Source organism: Scatophagus argus, chromosome 9, assembly GCF_020382885.2.
Source record: "Scatophagus argus isolate fScaArg1 chromosome 9, fScaArg1.pri, whole genome shotgun sequence".
NCBI lineage: Eukaryota > Metazoa > Chordata > Actinopteri > Scatophagidae > Scatophagus > Scatophagus argus.
In genome coordinates this window covers 16,443,080-16,467,811 of record NC_058501.1, presented here as the reverse complement: position 1 = coordinate 16,467,811, position 24,732 = coordinate 16,443,080, and the positions used below count along the sequence as shown (strand labels likewise).

Below are 24,732 nucleotides of genomic sequence, written 5' to 3'. Positions count from 1 at the left end.
GCATTGCCTTTTGTTGAGCAAGACTGCATATTTGAATTGCTTTATCTATTCAAGGAATGCACACAATGCGAACAAACAGGGAGGATATCAAAACAAGAGGTCTCGAGGCAATTCACTGCATATTCTAGTCTGGTAATCAAGCTTTTGTAAATAAATAAAGCAGTAGTTCTCCAGATTTTGACCCATGTTGTCCAATCGCCTAACTGGACTAAACTGGACTTTAATTTAAAAAAGGAAGCACATGGAACTACTAAAAAATACACCTGAGAAAAGCAAAGCAGTGTGAATGAGAACAATCTTTTATTGGTGGTTTTGGAAAAATCTCAACTACATCCAAATAACCAGCACTGACAGGGCTGGGCACCATGGACACCACTGATGCAGCAGGGCAGTTGTAGTTCAATTAGAGTCACTAAAAGAGTTATCAAACACATGTGTGAGGATATTAGAGACTAAATCCTGTTGGGAGAGCAAACAATCACTGACTGAGGTGATGAAGACTGAATTAAACTGACAATGAGCATACTGATAGTGTGCATAGTCCATACAACGCCGGGGAACAGAAGAGGTCATCATGAAAGGTAAAGTAAGTCTGCATGAACATCATGTTCGTCACATCAAGTTACGGAGCCGTGCTCGTGAAATCCATGGTCAAAGAACCCGAAGCCGGCAGCAGTGTCCGAGTAACGTCTGGAGGTCTGAGACAGGATGCACGTAGCAGACAGTGAGGGTTTTTTTGTTTTTCCTTTTGAATTGTCTTTCTAGGGAACAATGAAGATCGAAGATGTTTCAAGGTGCAACAGATCATGTTCATCCAAAGAAAGAAAATCATTCAATAATATAGAACAGCAACAACAAGAGGGATAATCATCATAATCATAACAATAATAATAGTAGTAATGGTAACTATTCATCATGGTCATTAAAGGGGATTAAAAATCACACTCTATGACTGGTCAACCCAACCCCAGGAACATAACAAAGTGTACCATCCCCCTGTGTAGGTGTTGTGGGTACACAGAGAAGTTTATAGATACAGTAAAAAGTAATAAGAAGAGTAAAACAGTAAGGAAGGAGCAGCATTGAAAGAAATGCACTAAACAGCAACAAGCTTTGTGGATCAACAAGGGGTTATTTTGGCTTTAATTTCTCCCAGAAATCTGAGAAACACCAGTCTGCCCAATGGGAACCCGTCTCCCGAAATACATACAAACTATCTAATATACCCCCCCCCAACACACACACACACACACACGCACACACACACACACACACACACACTAACTATAACTCTAATTAAAGTGTGTTCATGTAATACAATAAAGTAAAGATGTGCATTTTACTGGGATGATTAACAGCTACTTCAGAATACATTACAACAGTGAGATCTGAACTACTCCGTGTACCACAGAGGTACAAGAGAGACACGGGGACAACAATTTCGTGGGGAGAGTTTGCACATAGCTGTTAGGGGATTGACCGTGAGTGAGAGCAGACAGAAATAGAACGGTTGGATATAGAAACAGAGGAAGAGAAAAGTCCCAATAATTCAGAGAGGATCAAGAGGAGCAGAGTTACCCAGGGCATCACAACAGCAGGCTTTCACCAGCTTAGGTAAGATACAAAACACCAAAGCAGATTAAAAGCACTCAAACTGGCACAGAGGGGGAAAAAAATAGTCAAAGATACAAGAATGGACAAGAGAAAGATGTACCAAAGGCATAAAGTGAAGCTCAAAGAACAAAGAACTAACGTAGTTGGGGAATTGAATTCAAAAGGACGGAACTGTTGTATTTAAAAAAGAAAAAAAAAAAAACCCACGAGACTGATCAAGACAAGTGCTGAAGATAGTGCTATACTGTTTACATGTTGCCTCCCCTTGTCTCTCTCTCTCAGTCATGCCCATTCCCTGTGACAGCAACATATCAGGAAAAAAAATTAAGTGCTTGAGTTAAATCCACAAAAATGTTGAACTATACGATTATAAGATCATTTTTGCTCTCTATATTACAATTGTTACATGCGTCCTCGCCTCTTCTGCTGCATCCTGACTATAATAATTAAGTTGAAAAATACCAATCAATGGCTGACCACCTGTTAAACATCTCCTGACTCATCTATAATAAAAAGATATTTACCATAGCTTTGCCCCGCCTGTATGTCCTCATCATGTAGAAAATATACAAAATTATTCTTCAAATTTGCTCTCCCTCTAATTTTTCTTAAGTATTATAAAAATATACAATTCTCCAATAACAAAACTCTTAAAAGTCACATCTTTCATCTGTTAAATTATTCTCTCTGCCTTTCACTTTTAAGAGCTGACACCTCAACAAAACAAAACACCTGAGCTTCATTACACAAACCTTGTCCCTGTCTTATACATTCATCATCATAATCATCAGCTTCCTCATCATCATCACCATTTTCTTGACACCATTCTGTCCATCGTGCCACCCTAAAAATTCCAAGTCTTAAAATTTAATCCAGCTTTTGTTCTTCCTCTTCCTGATTTTGCTCCACGCCTTCATCACTGGTCAGCGAGACGATTCTCGTATTTACTAAGGATGTTGCGACAGCGGCCCAGTTCCTTCCGAATCTCGGCCACTTCCTGTCGGAGAGCCGCGTTCTCTCTCTCCAGGTAAGCAGCACGGACTGATATCTGGTTCTCCTTAAGACGGCGAGCATCTCGGGAACGCTTTGCTGCTTCATTGTTTTTATACCTCCTGGTCCAATACTTTTCATCCTAAAAAAGGACATATAGAAACAGAACACGGTGAATATTCAATCAAATTATTCGCCTTGGTCGATCAGTGAATTAAGGTATTCTTCAGAGGTACTTTGATAAAATAATCAATGAATGGTCAGGTTTGTTTCTTAACGAGTCTGTAGTCCTCTTGTACAATCTAACTCCTGTCTTGTTATTGGTAATGTGGGTGTTTGGCCATGAGTGAGCGTGGGACATGTTCCTTTCAGATCCCTCTTTTCAGTGTTTGGTCTGTAAATGAGCTTGTGTCCGAGAGTAAGTAAAGTACATGAACAACAAAATACCCGTCAGTGTCATTTACTGTGGAATATTTTGTAAAAACTTCTCGGTACTCACTTACATATCCTGACTGTAAAACACTTTCTAACTTCTATTTTGAAAAGTTCTATATAAACAAATCTTTTTCCTTACTTACTTACATTGTTCTGTCAGTAAACTGAAGCAGGAAGTCCAGGCCCCTGTATCTGCCTATTTTAGATTAAAAAAAAAAGGTTCATCAAGATACTAATTTCTGCTCTTATATTATGAATGCAGTGGTTAGCACTGTCGCCTCATAGCAAGAGGGTTCCAGGTTCGAATCTCGGTCTGGGCCCTTCTATGTGGAGTTATGCGGCTTCCTCCCACAATACCAAAAACATGCACGTTAGGTTAATTGGCTACTCTACATTGCCCCTAGGTGTGAGTGTGTGCGTGAGCGGTTGTATGTCTTTGTGTGTCAGCCCTGCGATTGATTGGCGACCAGTCCAGGGTGTACCCCGCCTCTCGCCTGTAGTCGGCTGGGATAGGCTCCAGCTCCCCCGAAACCCTGACGGATAAGCGGTGTAGAAAATGGATGGATGGATGCAGTGCAGACTCACCTTCATGTTATCAGGCACCAGGATCTTGCGAGCCTTCTTGATCATCGGCTGTGGCTTGAGCTCCTCTTCACTGAAGGTGTGCCTCATAGGATCAAAGTTATGTTGGCCAGAGGAACTGGACAGGCTGTCTGAAGGATCCATGTCAAACATCCCAACCACATCTGGCCCGCTGCCCGTGGGCGTCAGCAGAGGTGGACAGGAGGACGAGGAGGAGGAACAGGGTGACTCACAGGAGTCGTTCATACTTGTCTGGCTCCCTGAAAGAAAAGGGAAGGACAATGATTTCTACATGCTTTTCACTGAACCACTAAGACTGGGAGAGAGCAGCTGATGACACCTGTTCAAGAAGACAATATAAACACATGCAGCATCACATCACGATGACCACCAGATGGAAGTAGAGAGCTACTTTTTGACTGCTGTAAACTACAAACAACATTCCTTTGCACCTCATTACTTCCAAAGAACGTGAAAGAAATGTTTTTCTATCAGCTCTCACTGAGAGTAGGGTTTTCACAGGGTAATTTTAAAGAATATTTCAGGAAATATACCATTCAGATAGGACGCAAATGATATACAATGATATACAGGCTGCTGTAAGAACTACTTGTCATTGCAAAGCTCCAGCTTTTCTACAATATACCTTTTAAACAGATTATCTCCACTTAAATTCTACCTGCATCATTTATTTATACAATCTATTACACATGTGCAAACTGTCAGTGATGAGAAACCACATTCAGAAGTGGTTGTTTTGTATCTCTGTGCACAACTGCTAAAAACATGTCTAAATTAGTTAAGCTCCTGGGACTCCTATGGAATCTGCTTCAGCAGTCTGCAGTGTAAACCACACAAATCCGAGCTGGACACAATATTGGCTTTCATGAATCAAAAACATCAGTTTTGATAGACAAAGGCCAAAATCCAGAACTAAATACCAATAGAGAAATCTAAAAGTGGAAGAGTTACATAACTTTTTACCCCTCCCCTAAAAACTAGTTTAAGTGGGGCCTGTATAGGGCTATACCTCACCCCACCCCCTTTAAGGTCCAATGCACGTCACTAAACTGATTTTTCTTCACTATGAAAGCACAGAACTCTTAATTGTTCCTATATATCCATAAAAACAGCTCAATCAACAGTCTTGTAATAAATATGGACAAATTCAATAGAACAAAGTATGACTTTAAACTTACCAGGCAAGACAAATGCTACTTAAAAAAATCATCTTAGAATTAATTCACTTGGTAAAATGGAACTGTGCCAAAAACCAGTCAGGGATAATTTCAGTCAGGGATAGACGAGTATATAGCTGTTAAACACCACAGCACTGCAGCCCTGGAAGTCACCACAGAATTGCATGAGCACAGTCTAAATAAAACCTGCACGCCTTAAGTCCCCCAAAGCTGGTAATTAATGCAGAATTTTCTATGTAGAAACACTGCACAAGAACACTATAACAATAAGTACACAATGGGCTGTGGTAATGCAGAAAAAAACGCTGACCAAGAACAGCACCAAGAACAAAAGCATTCCCTCTATCTGTGCTATCTATGACTACCAGCTAAACTTATTATCTATGGATCTGTAAAATATGAGCAGCTATCATACGAGTACTGACTTGGCCTGTTACAGCAATCACACTGCTGACTACAAGTACATCTTATCTTATTGAATTAACAATACATGACCTAGCAAATAAAAGTGACAAACACTGGATTAGCAGCTTATTGCCTGGTAAGGAATGAATGATTATACCATTGTCCCAAATATTTTATATTTATTTAAGTGCAATTTTGATGCAAGATTTTGTTTTGGCTATGTGGTTTATTTTAGTTATTTCATTCATTTGGAGTTTTTTGTGTGTGTGTTTTTTTCATTTCAGTTCCAATATCTGAATATTAGTAAAGCTTATTGCTCTTTCAAAGGGTGCCCTTGCATTATTATGCTATTATCAATATATCAGTGGCATAAAATGGTTCCAAAAATGACAATATCATTTATTGCAGTTATTTCTGAGACAATATATTGTCTAAAAAAGAGGTTATCTCACAAGCTGCACCCCAAGGTGGCTGTTTTCAGAGTGGGGTCTGTGGACCTTCAGGGGTATTTGAGGGTCATATGTTTCATACACTTTCTGTGATACAGCATCAAAAAGCAACATTCTCATCAGTTTTGGGACACATGGACAAAATCTTATCAAATGTGATCCGTGGTCTAATTTCAGTTTCTGGGTCCTTGATGAAGTTTAGAAACCACTGCCCTAAGGTGCAAAGTTCCCTCCTGACGTTCCCGTGCTCCACAATAATCACGTCTCCATAAACAGCAAAACAAATAAAAGAGTGCTTTCAGTGACACCAAGGTGAAGTCAAGCATGTCCCATCATAGATAATCAGCGCGTATAACCATCACTGAAATGTTGTTGTGGATACCGTAGGCAAGCAAGTGCCACTGAGACCCAAAAATATGCATGTTTTCCTTTGTGTATATGACAAAACCATAAGATTTCAGTGATTTCTGCTGCTTAAACCACAGAGCAGAAACTAGTCGGCGCAGCAACCCAGTGCGGTGTTTGTTGAAAAGAAAACCTGTAAACCCTCAGCACTCCTGTGGTACGAGGTTGCCTCTCCCTGCTTTTTAGGAAGCTCTGGAATGCAGACCTGCTAAGTTGATTTGGTGCTTTTCTGTTTCAGCCCTCAGAGAACAGGAGGCTTTCTCTGTGGAAAAAAAATGGTCCAATATGTGACTACACACACATTTCAGGACTCATATTACAGTATCCCAGGAAGGCCCGATGCTTCTGTTTATAAAGCAGCAGTTGATTGTGCACCTTTATTAAATTTTAATACAACTCTAGTTTTAAGCTTTGGGAGAGTCGATGAGAATTATTCACTCTTCAACAAAGGCAACTCAGCTACATGATAAGATATATAAGAATAGTCCACTTTTACCAGCTTCATTCTCTAATTATTTTGTTATCTTCATGTAATGATATGATTTTGCATAAAGGGACTGTAACTGTAATATACATGCACTATCAGAGTTTAAACATGCAACTTTGTCACTGAAAGACTGAATTAGTCCTGCATCAACATACAGCACAAAACCCTCGTCTGTTGATCAAATGTTTCGTTTGAAGTCCAGCAGCAGGACAGGGAAACTCTTCCTGTTGCTCCGTCTGTCCCTCCCCGTGTGGGCTCCTCCTCCATGTCTACTGGCCCTGCCTCTAGTTCTCTCACTCCAGTTCTCTCAGCCTCAGCACGTGTACTGACGCGTACACATGGCTGTGGCGTGTGAAGCGGGGAGAGATTTAAAGACACGCAACCGCAAACACTCCACACAGTTCTCTCTCTCCTTCCCTCTCTCTCTCTGTCTATCTATCTATTTCTGAGTACTGTTTTGACCCAGCTGCGCATTAATAATTGGCTGGGAGTGAATGCTGATGCTCGTGTTGTACACTGCGGTACAACGATCACATGCCAAAATAAAGCCGACCCCGTTGTCAATGTTATGATGTTGACTCATCAAATAGCTCAAGACTTCATTCTTCCCAGCACTGTTTTCTTCTCAAACCCTCGAGACCCCCTTGGTCGTTTTTTTTTCTCCCTCATCCAACTTTTAACCCTGTACCATTACACAAAATGAAAAGTGAATTTCAGTCATTGCTAAGCAGCCATTTCTACACTTTGTGTTTTCTCTTTCAAGTTGACTTTGTGCACAGCCATGTGACTGTATCTCCGGCCGGTCAGCACAGGACAGAAAAATGCTCAACCGCCAACAGTATTCAATAAAAACTCAAAGGAGATTTGAAATGCTGGATCACCACCCAGGGGAAACATTAGAAGCTCACTACATAACCTCGATTACATCTCAACCACTACTGAATTGTAGGGTCTACTGGTCTCATATCTTGGGACAATTTGTCTCTTTCAGTTTGTCAGATCTGCAAACTTTGCAGAACCCTATTCTGTGATAGTGCTGTTGTCGTTGAGCTGATATGGACAAACCCTGACGAATGAACTGTCCTTGTTGTCCTTTTTTACTGTCTGCTTCAACTGTCCACCTATTCAACTGAGAACAAAACATGTAAGTAAACTCACCATGCAGACAGTCGCTCCCTCCTGCGAGGCTCTGCGGCTGAGCCACTTCCAAGCCAATGAGTGATGGGGAAGAAGAGGAAGACGGTGACGAAGATGAAGAGCCAGGTGGGGATGAGGGCGGTAGGCACTGGGAGCTCTGATTGGGAACAGCTGACTGGGAGCTCTGTGAGGGGATCTGAGCTGAGCTGGAACTGTTGTTGTTGTGAATGCTGCCCATTCCATTTTCAGTCAGAAACTCCTCCAAGTCCATGTACTGAAGCTGGAAGAGTCCCCCATCTGCAGGCAGGGTGCGATCCCACAAGAGAGGGCCCAAGAACTGGTTGAAACTGCCTCCGCCATTTCCACCTCCACCTCCTCCACAGCCATTACTGCTATTACTGTTGCCTATTCCACTGCCATTCCTCATGGGGCACACGCCCAAGGAGTCCTCATCAAGGTCCAGCCTCTCTTTATCTGCCAGAGATAAATGAGCGGAGTCATTGTGAGTACAGAATGAGGATGGTAAACAGTACTTTTTTTTTGTTTTTTCAACGCCCAAGAAAGTTTGATTACCAGAGGGTTTTCATGAGATACTTTATTCTGTAGCAAATGGATTGCTAACATCAACTCTCCAGACTGGTGGCAGGTGTATACATCAGATGCATTTTTGCAAAATCTCCCCTTTCAATCTATGTCTCACACGCACAAACACACATACACACACTCACAGATGGACCAGATGGTCGCTGAATGGCAGCATTAAGCATGAGTCCAAACAAACTTGCTATCATAACATATACATAAGCTCCTGAACAAATCTCACAATAGTCAAATGTACATTTTGGTAGAAAAAGCAACCGCAACACAGCACAGCATCATGGCTCGAACAAAACTTGTTATTACTCATTTCATTCTGAAGCCTGATTTAGAGCAGGAGCAGGGGTTGTAACCCAGGTGAACACTTGTCACGGTCATGGAGAAGTTATGATGAATAAGTTATTGTTCATCAGATTTTTGTGCGGAAATACAGTGTTTGTTACACAGCAATGTTTCATATTTGTATTACAACAAAAGCAGGAGTGGGTGGAACAGACCAGTATTTATTCATGCTCTGTCATTGCACATATTGAAGACAGACTGAGTCAGGTGCTCATGCTGCACAAAAACAACACTGTGGCATTGTGTTGATTTATCAAATGAGAGGAGCTCTCACCTTTTGCATCACATGGGCTTTTCAGGCGTTGGTCTCCCTTCATGGGGTGATGCAGAAGGGATTTAAGACCTGTCATGGAGTTGAGATGCCCCCCTGTGAGGGAGCCCCCTGCAGGCTGAGTACAACTTCCAAACTGTGGGCTTGCACCAGCTGGGAGATCGGGGGTCGGAAGCTGGGAGAGCTGCCTGGACATCCTGGACCAGACGGGGTTGCAGAAAGACACCTGGGGCTTTTGAAGGGGCGTGGCAAACTGACCGGAGTACCTACCAATAGTGTGCTGGATGGATGACTCTGCGTGAGTGTGCAGGGAGGGTGGGGGTGGAGGGGAGAACGAGATAGTTTTGATAGTTTAGTCCATGCACAATAAAGCAACCACTGTAATGTAAAATTACAAGCATGAGCACACAGTTAATGACGCAGTTTAATTATACGTTGGAAACTTCAGTTGAGAAAAGAAACACATTAAACTTTTACCTTTCACTTGTAGTTCTGAAGAGTTTCTTATATTCCTGCAGAAATATCTTCATCGAAATATTCCATTGCAGTTGGATGCTGTTAAAACTGTTCAGCAGATCAAGCTGTTATTCTCAGTGTGGGAGGATCAGTCAGACCATCTGAGTGAGAATACTGTCCATAATAAGAACGCAAAGGCGTGGAAATAACAATGAAACCCGCACACCGCGCGGACACGACAATGTCACAATTAAAACTTAAATTGTGATATCACGAGTTAATCACGCGGCAATCCAAAAGCACAAAGCCAGAACAAATTGCAAAGCCAATCCCCCTTTTAAACAAAACAACGAAACAGTGTGTACAGCCACAAAAAAGAAGGAGAGAGGAAAAAAAACAGCGACGAGGGCAGTGGCTGTGTTGGTCAGATGACAAGTTGTATTGGTGTTTCTCTCTTCTGCTGTCGCGCTCTGCTGTCCGTCGTGGGGGGAGGAGGGGGTCGTTTCCTCTTTTTCTGTCTGTACTTTTTTTTGCATCCGGTGGATCCAGTCACGGGCGCACGGGCTTCGGTCTGTGTTTGGGCCGCGCGACGTCCACGTCCGACAGTCCTCTCTCTCTCTCTCTCTCTCTCCTTCCCTCTCAGCTGGAACGGACACGGGCAGTTCACGTGACGTCACGCCTCACAGAACAAGCGAGAGGCTAGCGGAGGGGGGCGGAGCTTAACAGGCGGATCAATTCTCGCTTATTATTTATGAGACACACCTTCCCTCGTGCCACACTTCGAGGAGAACAGGCAACTTGTTTTGTCTGGTCTCGGCACAGTGACGTTTCCTGGTTTGTTTATGCTGCAGCGACAAACATGAATACGTTACAGATTTATTATGATGAGTGAAAATAATTTGTCTTCACGCTACTAGGCCATCACACACAACTCATTTACTTCTGCTCAGGATCACTGGCTCAAAACTTTGCCAATCTCTATTAGAGCAGAGTTTTGGGGCTTTCTGTAATAATCAGGTAGCGCGGCATGGCTTTTCCAGTTTCCTTGTAATCCACAGAAAACGTGAGAGCGCCGTTTTTTCAGGCGAGAGGAACGCTTCAGCACGTTGCCTCCCGGTGTACAATAGCTGTTCCACCTCACGTGTATCAGGCACGCGGAGGCGAAGGCTGTAGCTGGCGACTCTGCCTCCGATTGGCTTTAGAAGCTGGTCTCTCCGCCCACGGCGAGCGCTTATTGGATAGAAATGGGTCGAATCCGCCCGCCTAGCTTCTCCCCGTGCATGCCACTGCCGCGTGAGACCAGTTCGAAACACAAAAAGCGCGAGTGCTCTCTGGTCTACTGTACAGTTGCAGGGCACATGAAAAACATAGCGCGCCGCAGGAATTCACATCTTTTTTTTTTCAATGTTTCACAGAGGTGGACATGGAAAGATGGCATTTAAGTAGTGGGCAGACTTAAGTCACCACAGAGCTCAAATTGTTAGTAAATAATAAAGAGTAAAATGATCATGAATCAAATTATAAGTAAATAACATTACGTTCAACAGTGCTGTCAACGGTAAGAATGGGTTCTCGAAGAATGGGTTCACGGATGTACCAAGTGAAAAGGTTCTGGGCCCCTTCAGTTAACAGTCCTGTCCACGGATCCCCTCTTTTTTCCTTTAAATCAACCCATTGAGCTGGACGTTTGGTGCAGCTGTGGTTCCCGCAGACAGAAACCACCTGTCACCACACCTAAAACACCAGTGGATATGACTCATCACTGTTTAAGTTTGCAAGCATGACAAATGCAAATGCATGTACTTGTGACTTTAAAATCACTTCACATGTACTATATATTAACTTTATCACATACACAACATTATGATTGGTACCATTCACATAAGTATCAAGTATTTACTTTTTTTTCCCATCGTGAAAGCGTTGATTTGGAAAGAGTTTAACACTGACAACTTATTTAATTCTCTTCTGAAATTACTTTATGGTTCACACAAATGTGAAATTATTTCATTGAGTGAGACGACTGACTGGTACTCATGCATTTTGTTTACTTTGTTGCATGAATCTTGTAGTAAACAGCACACAGCCACATAATTCAGTCACACAACACTCTCCAGTCCACCCCCTATCAGTGCAAAATCCATGTGACTGCCACACTCATCCACACCAGGCCAAGAGTACAGTATAAATGAGTTGCTTACTGCCATCTTGTGGAGCTAGGAGCAACTAGCTCCAACTAGTCTCTCACAGCCATTTATTTCAAGTAAGGTGATAATATGTCTGCCTATTATTTTTAAACAACATAGGTAACTCTAAGAACTTAACTTTAATTCATTGGTATCAACTCCACTGAAACCAATTTAATCCACCGTGATGTGTAGTTCACACAGGACATAAAGCTAAATAGAAAAATCAAACTTCAATATTGACTTTGGTTTATTCAATTACTACCAGTTTTTACTGTCTTTTGCATATTGCAGTCGGTAAGTGTGAATAAGAAATGAAAGGAAACAAAGGATTACACTTAAGGTTTATTCATTGCTGAAATATAATCAACTACTGACTTCTCAGTAAATAATGTGATAGAAATCTACTGAAACTATCATTTTTCTTTAGAAGAAAAAAACAAGGCTTGACAGGGGTATGAACATTTCATATGTGAATAAAGTGACAAGATGTACTTAAAACATAATTCATCTTTCAAAGAAAAAAAAACAAGGCTTGACAGTAAGATGATTGCAACTCAGCAAAAAATAAAGAGTAGAAGGGGTTAAGTATAAGATTGGCATGAAGACTGATTGGGTTACACACATAAATACATGGAATATTACATTTATTCTATTATGATAGGTCCTTGTCTTTAACACACTGTGAAGTACTGTAGAAATAATCACTGCTAAAAAGAGCATACAAATAACATGAGATAAACATGTGTTACAGTCCACTTGTTTAACCTGTTTTCAATTTCTTGGTATAAAAGCTAGGAATATCTCAAATAAATGAAGTAAAGTGAACATACTAAGCAAGGCTTTTTTATAAGTTTCTTCATTTTGGCAGGAGTGGGATCCTTGTAATGCTAATTACCAGTAACTCTGACATTTTATCTATGTGTGATTAAATCACTAGGGAATATAGAGTAAATTTCAAATCAAGTTTAACACTACAAACTTCTGGGGATATACTGAATAAACCATCACATACTGTAGGAGTGATCTCACAACCTCAGCAAAAAACTTGACCAGAGAACAAACATGCACTGACAAACTATCAACAAAGGTCTTTGTCCCCATGTCCCTACTCCTAATAAATGCACTTTACATTTTAAAAAATCCTCAGAGCCTCTAAGTGAACAACAACAAGACAAAGTACACGGCAGAGACATTTATCATACAGCAAGAGGTGTAGCAGGGATTCTAGTTATGAGGAAGAGAGATACATTAGCAGTTCATTTCACCTAAACTTGTCTAGTAACTGCACAGTGTCAGCCAAGCATAGTGTCAATGCACTTAAGGGGTTAATGAACCTATGGAAAACAGTCACGTCTTTGAAAACACCTTCCAATATAATATGGAAGAAATTCTGGTGATATTTTATAGGATGCTCTACAGTAGTTGTTAACACACTCATTCTAACAGACAGCAGAGTAGATGTCAACAGAGACATGAGGCAAATTCTCCTAAAGGCAGCATATGCCATTTTAAGTCCCTTATTTCTCACCTTCCCACTTTAGAACTGAAATATCCCTCTTGTACCCCAACTCTTTTCAAATACCGGGATGCTCAGTATCTGTATGGTCCCTGTAGATATGGCATCTCCCCCTGACCCTCCTGGGTCTGTCTCTCTCCTGGTCTCTTTGAAATCTTCAGCCTTTTAGCATCTCCTCGCTGCAGTCCTTTAGCCCTGCGGCGGCAGGACACCTTATGCCTGCGGAGAAGCGATGCATTCCAGAAGCGAGTGGAGCAGCGTCGGCAGGAGAATGTCCCTCTGGCACGATGGGAGGCCCGATGGATGAAGGCTGCCAAAGGCCTGTGAGACTGCTTCCCACATACACTGCACCTTAGTCGCTCCTGAGTGGTCAAGGCTTTATGTGGGTGTTTTACTGCCATGTGGACTAGCAGTCCTGCTTTACGGGAAAACACAGAATTGGGGCATATAGGACAACCATAACGTTTCACAGGGACTTTGAGAGACGACAGGATCTGCACCTTCATTCCCCCAGTGTTGACAAGCTTATAACCTCCACCACCTGATCCTCCTCCTCGCCTAATTGTCAAACGAAGAGAGCCTTGTTTTTTATTCAACTGCCCTCTTACTGTACAACTTATCTTTCTCTTCCTTTTACTTCCATCAAATCTGACTAAATCTTGGGATTCCCATTTATTTTCCCTCCAATCTCTCCTGTTGGACTTTTTTTTTTTCTTCTTGTGTCGCCTCGATTCATCGTGTGACAACTGGATGCTGCAGTCAAGGTGCTGTTGGGGCTGGGTACCTGACTGATGATGAGGATGATGGTGGGAGTGATGATGATGATGATGCAGATGATGATGTTCAGTGGAGGGCAGTTCCGTGAGGGGCTGAAACGGGGCCGTGGTGTGAAGAGTACGGCTACGGGATCCAGCTGGATATATGTGCTCTCCTTTCACCCCGGCTGGGGAATGCGGGTGCTGGGGTGCCATGATCGTAGAGTTTGGAGGCAGAGGCTGTGAGTAAGCCGAAGCATTAGAGGCTGAAGAATGGGCTGCATCATAAAAGAGGGGAGAGTAACCAGCTGGTGGTTGAGGGGGTGCCTGTTGGTGGCTATGAGTGACAACGCTAAGACTCTGACCTCCATGGCCCTCTGTGGAAGGAGCCATCTGTAGCAGGGCATTGGTGGCAGCCTCACTCTCCGCTGTTGACTGATTAACATCACTCCCATTTCTGTTGTCTCCTGACCCACTGCTACCTTCTTGTGGGTTAGACGGTTCAGTGCGGGTCATCCCGTGCTGTGATTGCCTATGTCGTGTGAGGCTATTAGAGTAAGCAAATGCTTTCCCACATACCTCACAGCAGAAGAGCTTTTCGCCCCCACCTTCATGAACCGTCTGGTGATGGGCAGTCAGATGGAAGTGATGGCGAAACGACTTCCAACATATAGCACAAGTGTAGAGTCGAGGTGGAGGTGGCGGCTGTGGTTGGGGTGGGGGTGGAGGCTGCGGCTGGGGGTTGGTGTCTTGAGGCTTGACATCTTGAGAGTAGTAATAGGAGGAGGTGCTTGGTGCTTGGTTCTGGCTTCTGTCTTGGGCCACGCTACATTGAGGGTTTGGGTTATAGCTGTTAAGGTTATCCGCAGCTGGTGTTGTGGGCACCTCTTCTAGCTCCCCTTTCTGGTGGAGTTTGCTGTGTCTCCTGAGGCTTTGGGAGTAACCAAACTCTTTCCCACAGATGCTGCATTTGTAATTCTTTGCCCCGGAGTGGACTGTTTGATGCTTGCTCAGGTGAAAAGCCTCTCTAAAATACTTTCCACAAACAGTGCAGTGATGGGGCTTTTCTCCAGTATGGATGCGGTCATGCCTGCGTAGGGTCTCACGGCGTGCAAATCCCTTACCACAGACGCTGCAGAGGTGAGTGCGTGGGAGTCCGCTGGGACCCATTCTAGGGGTGTACTGCCTACGTTTGGGGGGCTGCCCACCAGGTACAGGATCCTTCTTAGCTCTGGGTTTGCGGGGACGTTTTGGTTTAGCAGTAGGATTCTGTGGGTTGCTGCTCATAGCCTCCTGGCTCCCCACACCTCTGAAATTCTTATCCATGCCAGATGTTGATGAGGGTGAGCCCAGAGGACCTAAACCAAGACCACCTAGTAGACCTCCTATGATGTCTCCCCTATCATCCCCTCTATTTCCACTGTGACTAGCTGCTGTTATAGCAGAGATTGCATTATTGACAGAGCTAGTGACATCATCCTCTGAGTCATCCAGTAGAGAAGAAAGGGGCAGATGGGGCTGTTGCTGCGGATGGTGGTGCTGGCTGTGGCTCTGTGAGTGTGGATGCAGTGTTGGGGCCAGGGGTGCCTTTCTCAGAGCTGGGCCCGCCATCCCACTTCCACAGGGGGAGGCACCAGAGTAGCATGGAGATGGATTACCTTGAGAACGGTGGTCATCATGGTAGCCTGTGTAACGATTCCGAGAGTAGTCAGTGGGGTATTTACCATCTGTTCTGTCCCTGTCATTTGAATTCCCTCCCCTTCCAGACTGAAACAGACCATCACATCCTATACCTGATTTTGGTTCTCCTTCCCCCACAATGATTACACCATCCTCTTCCTCAGTTTTCCCATAAATAACCCCTCTATTGCTCTGATAAGTTCCCCCTCCTCCGTTACCTCCTCCACCCCCTCCCTCGACTCTGTCCTCACCATCAGTTCCTGTCTTGCTGCCCCTTTGTTTGGGTCCCCTACCTGGCTTGCCGCAGGTGCCTGAGGCAGCATGGTTGAGTAGAGAGGTGCTCTCACGGAAGGCACGACCACAGGCAGGACATCGGAATGGCTTTTCCTCATGTATCTTCTCGTGGCGTGTCAGTGACTCTCTACGATTAAAAGCCCGAGAGCAGGTGGAGCAGCCATATGGGCGGGCTGAAGAGTGTATAACACCGTGTTGCAGGAGGTGCCCTTTTTTCTTAAAGCCTTTGCCACAATCAGGGCAATGAAATATTTTGTCTGGACTAGGACAAGAATTAGACGAAGACTGACTTTCTTGGGTCGAATGGGGAAGGCTTGGGTCAGACTGTGTTTTAATATGAACAGGGTTTGGGCCAGTAGTGCTAGTATTGCTAGTACCTGCTGTGGTTGGCTCATGCATGCGCAAATGCCTGCGAAGGCTTGAAAGGTGAGGGAAGCTTTTGCCACAATCTCCACAGCGATAAATGGGCTCTCTATCAGAATCTGTGGGGTTGGCTTGCATTGAGCTCTGGTTATCAGATTTAGAAAGGTGAGAATCATTAGTAACCAGTACTGAGGCAGCAGTGGAAGAGGGAGCAGAGGAGGAGGAGGAAGAAACTACAGATGAGGATGAAGATGATGAGGCAAGAAGGGATGATGGGTCTCCACCCATATTTGACATACCAACCCCACTCCCAATTAAAGCTGGAGGCTGACCGTGACTAAGCCCTCCTCCATTACTAGCAGTGCTGGGATTACCACTGTGGCTGCTGTGGCCATGGCTGCTGCTGCTATTACTGGCACTATCAGATTTTCTCTGTGGCAAATAGCCGGCCATAGCTTTCTTCCTTCTACTGCTACTGCTACCACCAGTACTACTTCCGCCTCCACTGCTTTCCCCTTTACCATCATCCTTAGATAAAGATAAATGAAGTGGCAAGGGCAGAGGCAACCCTGCTTCCTGCTGCATCAGAGAAGCTATCTGATTTGACGAGAGTACAGGGATGCCCTGGAAGTCAAAGCCACCCAGTGATGAGGGCTGGGAGCCTGGGTGGAGTGGGTGGTGAGGATGAGAATGAGAGTGAGGATGAGAGAGGGTGTGAGCTGAAAGCTGTTGTTGCTGGGGAGGCTGCTGTGGACCCTGCTGTGGCTGAGGAGTGGAGTGGCCATGTGAATGAGAAGAATGCAAAGCAGGCGGCGAAGCAAGACTAGTACTAGGCTCCCCACCTGTCTGACTTAAACCGATCCCTAAGTGATTATGGGTTCCCTGTTGAACAAGAAATTGCTCTAAACTAGCATTAGCAGGCACCCCAGAAAGGAAATACTGATTAGCAGCTAACATGCAACTAAACTGTTGGTGAAGACTCCGTGCATCAGACTGGGCCCCAACCAACTGGTGTCCCAATGAGCTGACTGCACTGCTGCTAGGAGGGTTATTAGAGGTGGCCACAGAGGTTGAAGGGGAAGGAGAGGAAGAGGAGGGACCAGATGATGCTTGGGGGACAGAGAGGCCGGGATGCAGAGGAGGAGGGGGTGGAGGTGCTGATGTTACTAGTCCTCCTAATCCCCCAGCACTCCCACTACTGCTACTTCCCCCAGCAAAGTGCTCAAAGCGGCCTACACCTGGATGTAACTGCTCCTGTGCTAGTGCTGCCTCAGACGGGTGGAAAGAGCGCAGGAACTGTGGGTAGCCTGAAGAATGAGTTGAGCTGCTGCTGCTCATCTTGCTTGACTTTGAACGAGAGCTCTGAGATGAGGAAGGCTGTTGTTGTAAAGGTGGGGGAGGAGGGGCACTCATCTTGGCAAAAATGGAGGCAGAATCAGAAAAGGCGTTACCTCTAGACCCCTGCAGGGAGCCCAAGCCAAGTCCAGACAGAAGAGCTCCAGAAGACTCAGCCTGCTGCTGCTGCTGCTGCTGGAGTTGATGCTGGTGAAGCTGCACTTGCTGTTGATGCTGTAGTTGTCGATCTAAACCAAGGCCTTTAAACTGGTGGGCCTGGTGCCCACTTAACATCTCTATAATGTCCAGATTGTATTTTCCAAATTGGAACATTTCCCACTCACTGGCACATAGGGGTGCAGGGGCCAAACCTCCAGCGCTAGGAGCGGCAACGATGATCCCAGTACTGACTGGTGAAAGACAAACTTTACCCTAAGGGTGAGGTTACGATACTATTTTTCCAGAACTACTTGAATGTCTTAAATTTAATGTTCGTTTCTCCAGATAGTTTACTTCTGGTGCTGCTACTCCCTGTTGATCATCCACTGCCCACACTCTACTTCCAAAATGAGTGGGGTAGCCAGGAAGATGAGTTTATGATCAAAGGGTAAAAGTGCCTTTTTAACAGGTAGATGAGTTCCACCTAATTTCAAAATCACTTAAAATAGGTTTTATTGAGAAGCAGTTCAAATGACTTCGTCTTGTTTCCTTTGAGAGTTACTGCGTTGACAATTTGTTCATCTAAGCAATATTCCTCATCCGTGTTCAGCCAAGAAGTTCCTACAGCTGAAAAAACAAAATTCAGAAAAGTGTGAAAATGATAGAGGGGAACAGAATTGTAATTTTGATTAAAAGATTACTAAGTGCCGAAATATATGGGGTGCGGATGCATCACATATGCAGGGCAGAGTGGGGTTTATTTTATACCTGCTATACAGAGTCCATCATTGTAGCCCATGGATGCATGTCAGTCATGTTTTCTGAGAAAAATTAGCATCCCTTCCACTTCCTTTCCTTGCCAGTATTTTCCCACACGCTTCACCGTGTGCATGCTGAGTTTTGACAAGTTGGTTAAGCAGGCTTTGACAGTGTAGCCCATATTAACCAACGCTTGATTAATTAACTAGATGGTTTGCACTACAGGATGATGAATACACATCAGTTTGATTTAATTTTATTGTGCAACGTAAAAACACATAGTTTTGTTGCTTTGCTGCATTACATTGCCTCTGGTACAATGAGGTACTTATTTGACTATTTTTTTCAAGAAGAATTTGTTTTCATGAAATTTGTTCTGTAGTCATTCTTTTATTCGGTTTTCACCTGTTGAAGGCTTGTTCTCGAGGGCATAAGCATTGCAATTGCATTTTGAGAAGATTAAGTTGATTAGAATGTACATGCAGACATGTTGCTGCAGCTTCCGTGCCCCATGTATTTCAGCCATTACTGTCCCTTGTAAATTTAACCTATATCAGAAACCCTGTTCTTCAAGATTACACAACACAGAGATTTTTCTTGCACAGTCAACAGTAAGGGAAATTATCAATTAAATTCAGTATTGCAATTACAATGTCACAATACCAATGCAAACTGGAAGGAGTGTGATGCAAGCACTTAGGGATTTAGGGAAGTTTAGCAGAATACTTTTGACATTGGGTTTAAATTATGAGCCAACAACTCAGAAGGAGATTCATAAACACATCGTGTGGAATGAAAAGACTTCCGGTTGACTCACATGTGTACACAGGATATGTCAATAAGTTTCAAAATATAGGTTTCAAAAACTAGTTTAAAATAATAAAAAAAAATGCATAACATTTTCGTTGATGTCATTTGAAGACATGCAAAAATTAATAATTCAAGGCAACTCCTTCCAGATCATTCTACTTCTAAAGTCACTCACAAACAAGTGCAATCTGATCTCATTAAGCACAAACAGAACTGTTGCATGAATTATTTTATCATATGTGCATATTTAAAAAAAAAAAAAAGAAGTAAAAGCCATTTTCAGTACTCTAGCTGTCTACATATAGTTGTTCATAACGGTCTGCTATGAAAGTGAGTTATGGGTGATATACGTATCTGATGCACAAGTTCCTCCTCTCACAGATGAGATGTAGACTACAAACATAGTATATTTATTTATGGCTATTTCTTCAAGTACCAAATGTTTATTGAGGAGGAAGTACAGACAGAATAAAGATGGGTGTGGCAGCCTTGCATGAAAAACCACATTAGACACCAGATGCCTCGTTTTTGGTTTAATGCAGGTGTGTGTATGTAACTGATTATTTTACCTATAATACTTACAAGTGTGGCATCAAAGTTATATTTTACCAGCTGTCAAAGTTCTGCAAATTATGACTTAAAATTAATACCACAAGGAAGCTGACAGGTCCATTGGTCCAGATATTGTGCCGACAGATAATCCAACACCACATAAGCAAAAATTAAACGATGCATTTCACAACTTACCCACAGTCATTAAAATGGGTTAATGATGAATATTCATTGAATATCGGATGATTTCCATACGATCTTGAGAACATTTCTATTCAATCTTAAGAACCTATTTTAAGGCCTTTTACATTACAGCATACCTTAAATTGGTGGAAATCACTGGGACACTGTTCCTTATCCAGGTTTACCCTTTCAACATGAAACTATTTATTGGCCATTAGTGTGTAAGTACACATCAGAGAGCTGCAATGAATGTTTTGAAATGCATGTCAGCCTGTCCTGCAAAAAAGAAGTGTTATTATTTACATTCAGTGCTCTTTCAGCACTAAGGTGATGAAATTTTCTTGCCCCACCTTCGACCATATTTGTGACATTACCATTTTTTCATTTCTGTTTTAGATTATTACCAGCTAGTTACAAAGGCATGGGAATATTCAATACATTAAACTGCTGATTTCATTCTCAACCTAAAATTGGCCCTCAGTGTAAAATTACAATATATGGGATTGTCTTATCTTTAATAAATGCTCTCAAAAGAATGCTAGCAGCGTGCAGTCACCTGAGTAAAAATAATGTATAAATGCACAGTATCAGGTGCTGCATAGTACCTACAGTTTGCACTCTGTTCAGATACTAATACTGCTTGTTGCTGTACTTGCACTTAGTTTGTGTAGCCAAAACAAAGTAGACTGATATCTAATCAAACTCCCACTCGTGATAACAATAGGATAAATTTACACAAGTCAAGTAGATAAATTTACCTAGATACAATTCTCGGCTGAAAAAAAACAAAACAAAGGAGAGTAGAAAATTACTCCCGAAAAGGTTCAAAGTAAGTTACATCGGCTATTATCAGAATCACTCACTTTGAATCTCATTTTGCTCACCTCGTAAAATCTTACCGTTTCCTCTTGTCGTTGCGATGAACCTAGCGGGGAGTGAGCTCCCCTGGCAGATGAGGGAGGTAATCTAACGCATATTTGACTGCCTCTCATTTTAATGTAAATCACCAATCCTGCGAAGAAGGGCAGAAATGCTCAAATCAACATCAGTATCACACTCGCTGCATAATGTAAACATTAACGGAACCTTACAGGCGCAAGTAATAACGGATGCACTTGAGGTAGCATCCTGTACTAGTATTGGTTGGCATTTTGGAAGAAAAAAAATAGAAAAACATTGGACGCGCTTGCATGAAAAACTTCATGGTTCTCTTTAGCATCATATTTTACACTGGCTCAGCGTGTTTAGCTATTCGGTGCCCCACGCAATCCGAAAAAAAGGAGCAACAGAAACGCCGTTGCTAACATTAGCCATCATTTCACAGCACGATATTTTAAGTATGCAGACTACCGTTAACATTATGATGCTAGCGTTAGCGTATACATCTGCGTAACCTATATTCGGCAAATGTTTACCTACGCATCCAGTTGCAGAGCACAGTTGCGGATGGATGAGGCCTGTCACGCCTTCTTCTAACTGCCTAGCTAGCTATCGTCCGCTTCCATTTCTGCGTGCTGTTTTCCAGTCGTTAGCCAGAGCCATTTTCACTGATGCTGAGCTGGGTGAAAGCTTACACCGTTCCCAACAGAAATCAACGCCGATGGATACCGCAGCCGCCCTCTTGCCATTTGATTACGGCTCTTTGCGCCGGCAGGAAGGTTTTGCAAAAGAGTTCGACGGCCGAGAAAAATTTGGGTGGTCGGCGATAATATTTTTGGGTAAAAGTGAGTGACGTGTGCTCTCTTAACATTGGTCCTTTCCGGCCCTTGTAATATTTCCGGGTAGCACTAGCGGGGCTCACGGGCGGCTGTATAGGGCTCACAACGGGTTCAGCGTTTGGTTAAAGAGGATTCTCTTACCACAAACTTTGCATATTCAGACATTAAGTGCCCTTTTTACATCCACAGTCCTATGCCCGATTATATCAAAAGATAACCACTCTCAGTGGATGGTTAATAACTTTCTGCCAAGCTGCATATTAAATGTGATTTCTTACAGGCGTATTACACCATAGGAATATCTTTAATGTAACTATGACGTTTATTGAAAATAAATAGCAGTTAGTAAATAAAAAAAGTATAAATGTTCACCATAACCCTCTTCCAAATTATTTTTTGCACGTATATAGGTCTGGGCCTGTGTATCAAATATATGTGAGGTGTATGAATCAATAATATATTGTTATGACATTAGTAATTGTTATAAATACCGAAGTAAATACAGAGGAGGTTTCTCTTCTTGAAAAATCTACACCACACCATGCTTACCTCTAATTATCTCTGTCTGTCTGTCTCTGTCTCTTTTCTGGACATGTTATCAGCTATATAAGGTATATAACACTGGCTAGTCTTTGCAAAGAAGTGGTTCATGAAACCAGGCCTTTTGACACCAAACACATAATTCTTACCTTTAAAATGCAGTAACGCCTGCAACTGGTAGGTGAAATGTGTCTATAAGGCCCCCTTTTACTCTTCTGTATCCTAACAACAGAGCCAGTTTAAAAATGATCATCCTCAAATCAACAAAGTCCATTTCCAGGTCAATATGATGATGAAGAGATAGAGATATGGGTACGATTTGTGTTCTTCCAAAGCTGTGATGAATGTAATAACTCAAGAAAAAAAAAATCCTCATTTTATCATCATATGATTGTATGGTTTGATTCAGTTATTTTAATCACAAAGATGGAAATAATTTCCGCTCTGGGCCACTGGATGGTAATCATTCTTGGGTTGTGTTGTGAAATGTATGCACACTGCATGTGGAGCCCATAATCTTTTACACAGGACCATCAAAGGAACCAGAAGGCCTCGACTCACACACACATACTTTTGCAATTTGAATATCAATTTGTCCTTACGGGCAAATTTGCTGTCTGTCTCTGCTAAAGTCAGAGTCGTAAACTGAGCATGAGTTGTGAAAAATGGGGTGTCACTTTACTTAGCAGATATATAATGCACTAATGGACAACTTATGCTTCCATGATACTATCGGAGAATAGTCAGATATTCTTGATGTGTTTTGCTTTCGCCAGCATACTCCACACATTAGTGTGGAGTCATTCCTCTGCAAGTTAACAGTAATCTGGTGAAGGTTTAATTCATATGAAATGTTGAGTCAAGGGCTTAAAGTAGAGCTTGACTCAGAGCAGAGGAGCCACTGAACCCTCCTGGTGGTGAAATGTGCAAATTGCAATGATTGTAAAGCGTCAGTTGCAGCCAATGCCTAAATCAAACATAATCATTTTTGTGCCCTTTGTGTACTTCTTGTAAAAATCATATCTGTATCAGTACAGTGTCGCAGTCTGCCCTTTCATTTAAGCTTTCATACATCTCAGTGCAATAAATGTATTCACAAGAGGTTTTAAATATGAGCTCCGTAGCTCTTACCTCACTCTAAGGATCCAGCAGGTACAGTGTGATATAAAGCTGTGAATTATATGAAGACAATTTCACTTTTTCATCTCATTTAAAACCACAGTTGTCTACTCCCACTGGCACAGTATAGGCTTACTGTGGCTTATACAATATCTCACATCCCGGTGATGTGTGACCCGCTCTGTGTGCATACTAACCTATTGAAGACTAAAAAGGCTTTTTGTTAATATAAAACTGTTGCTAGTTTGACCCATTATAAAAATCTAATTTGTCTCATGATTATTTTTTGAATCTCAGTTTCATAACATATTGCCTCTGACCAAGTGAGTAATTTCAAAACTGCAGCCTGCTGCATTAACATGTGTTAGACATGCTGTGCGTTTTCTCCTAAAGTGAATTAAATATTTTTGCAAAACTATCCCCCTCCCTCACCAACATCACCTCAGGCCGTGTATCAAGCAAAGGATGCTTTTTCTGTAATAACCGTCAGTAACAAGTAGCACAAAACGTTGTGGAGTAATGAGCAAGCAAAGATTTTAAAACTGTTTCACCTGGTTAAACAGTCATCAGTGCATTTTAGATTAAAATGTCTGTGTAACCAGTGGTGGGATGTAGCAAAGTACTTGTACGGTACCTAAATATTTCATTTTGATTTTAATTTATACTTCTGCTCCACTGCAATTTAGAGGGAAGCATTGTACTTTTTACTCCACTTTACTTTTTTGACTGATTAACTAGTTGTTTTACACACACCAGCTTATAAAATGTGATGTGCAATCATAGATAATACAGGTCATCAGTATATAAAACTGTAAAACGTGCTCTACTTTGACCAAAAACAGCACAATACATCTGTAATGATAATCCAATGATATATAACACAATATACAGTATATAACATGCAGTAAGTCTCACAGACCTTATTTTCTGCTTAATGAGTACTTTCACTCTACTTAAAGTGCATTTTGCAAACAATACTTGTATATTTTCACATTGCAGAACAAGCACTTGTAATTGACTATGTGTCTGTCAGTTAGATTGTTTCCAGAAGATTTTCTACAGAAAAATGAAAGTTCGTCATTGGCTCTCTGTGTATTTTAGTTCAAAAGAATGTTAATTTAACTAGATTACATAGCAGATTATTCCTGCAAAGAGAGTCCAAAATTAGCTTTGTACAAAAGAAATTGAATAAAATAAACATAAAATTCTTAGATAGATAGATAGATAGATAGATAGATAGATAGATAGATAGATAGATATGAGTACTTCAGAATGTTGGTGTGTCAGCTCCTCCGAAATGCACAGCAACAAATAAAAAATGTTTGACTTGAATGTATGTAGACCAGTTTATTAATGAATTAATGACTCATTGCTGCAAGGTAAGATGTATG

At 42.3% G+C, this 24,732-nt stretch overlaps 2 protein-coding genes across 11 annotated transcripts; both read right to left on the bottom strand.

Moving 5' to 3' along the window:
- Positions 1-278: 278 nt before the first annotated feature.
- Positions 279-10,515, bottom strand: dbpb (D site albumin promoter binding protein b). The gene is made up of 5 exons (XM_046400626.1): positions 9,391-10,515; positions 8,917-9,207; positions 7,725-8,177; positions 3,625-3,881; positions 279-2,746 (listed from the first exon to the last, which is right to left on the bottom strand). The coding sequence occupies exons 2-5, from the start codon at positions 9,107-9,109 to the stop codon at positions 2,531-2,533; spliced, it is 1,119 nt and encodes a 372-aa protein (XP_046256582.1). The 5' UTR covers positions 9,110-9,207; positions 9,391-10,515; the 3' UTR covers positions 279-2,530.
- A 1,367-nt stretch (positions 10,516-11,882) lies between these two features.
- Positions 11,883-21,763, bottom strand: si:dkeyp-69b9.6 (zinc finger protein 135). 10 transcript variants are annotated; one of them, XM_046400618.1, is made up of 4 exons: positions 21,380-21,763; positions 20,102-20,976; positions 15,803-18,287; positions 11,883-15,514 (listed from the first exon to the last, which is right to left on the bottom strand). In XM_046400618.1, exons 3-4 carry the CDS (start codon positions 17,832-17,834, stop codon positions 13,149-13,151), a joined length of 4,398 nt encoding a protein of 1,465 aa, XP_046256574.1. In that variant the 5' UTR covers positions 17,835-18,287; positions 20,102-20,976; positions 21,380-21,763; the 3' UTR covers positions 11,883-13,148. The 10 variants fall into 10 exon arrangements, with proteins under 10 accessions (XP_046256574.1, XP_046256569.1, XP_046256570.1 ...); XM_046400613.1 differs by having other exon boundaries at positions 11,883-18,287; positions 20,102-20,240; positions 20,849-20,976; XM_046400614.1 differs by having other exon boundaries at positions 11,883-18,287; positions 20,102-20,240; positions 20,864-20,976.
- Between the last annotated feature and the right edge of the window lie 2,969 nt (positions 21,764-24,732).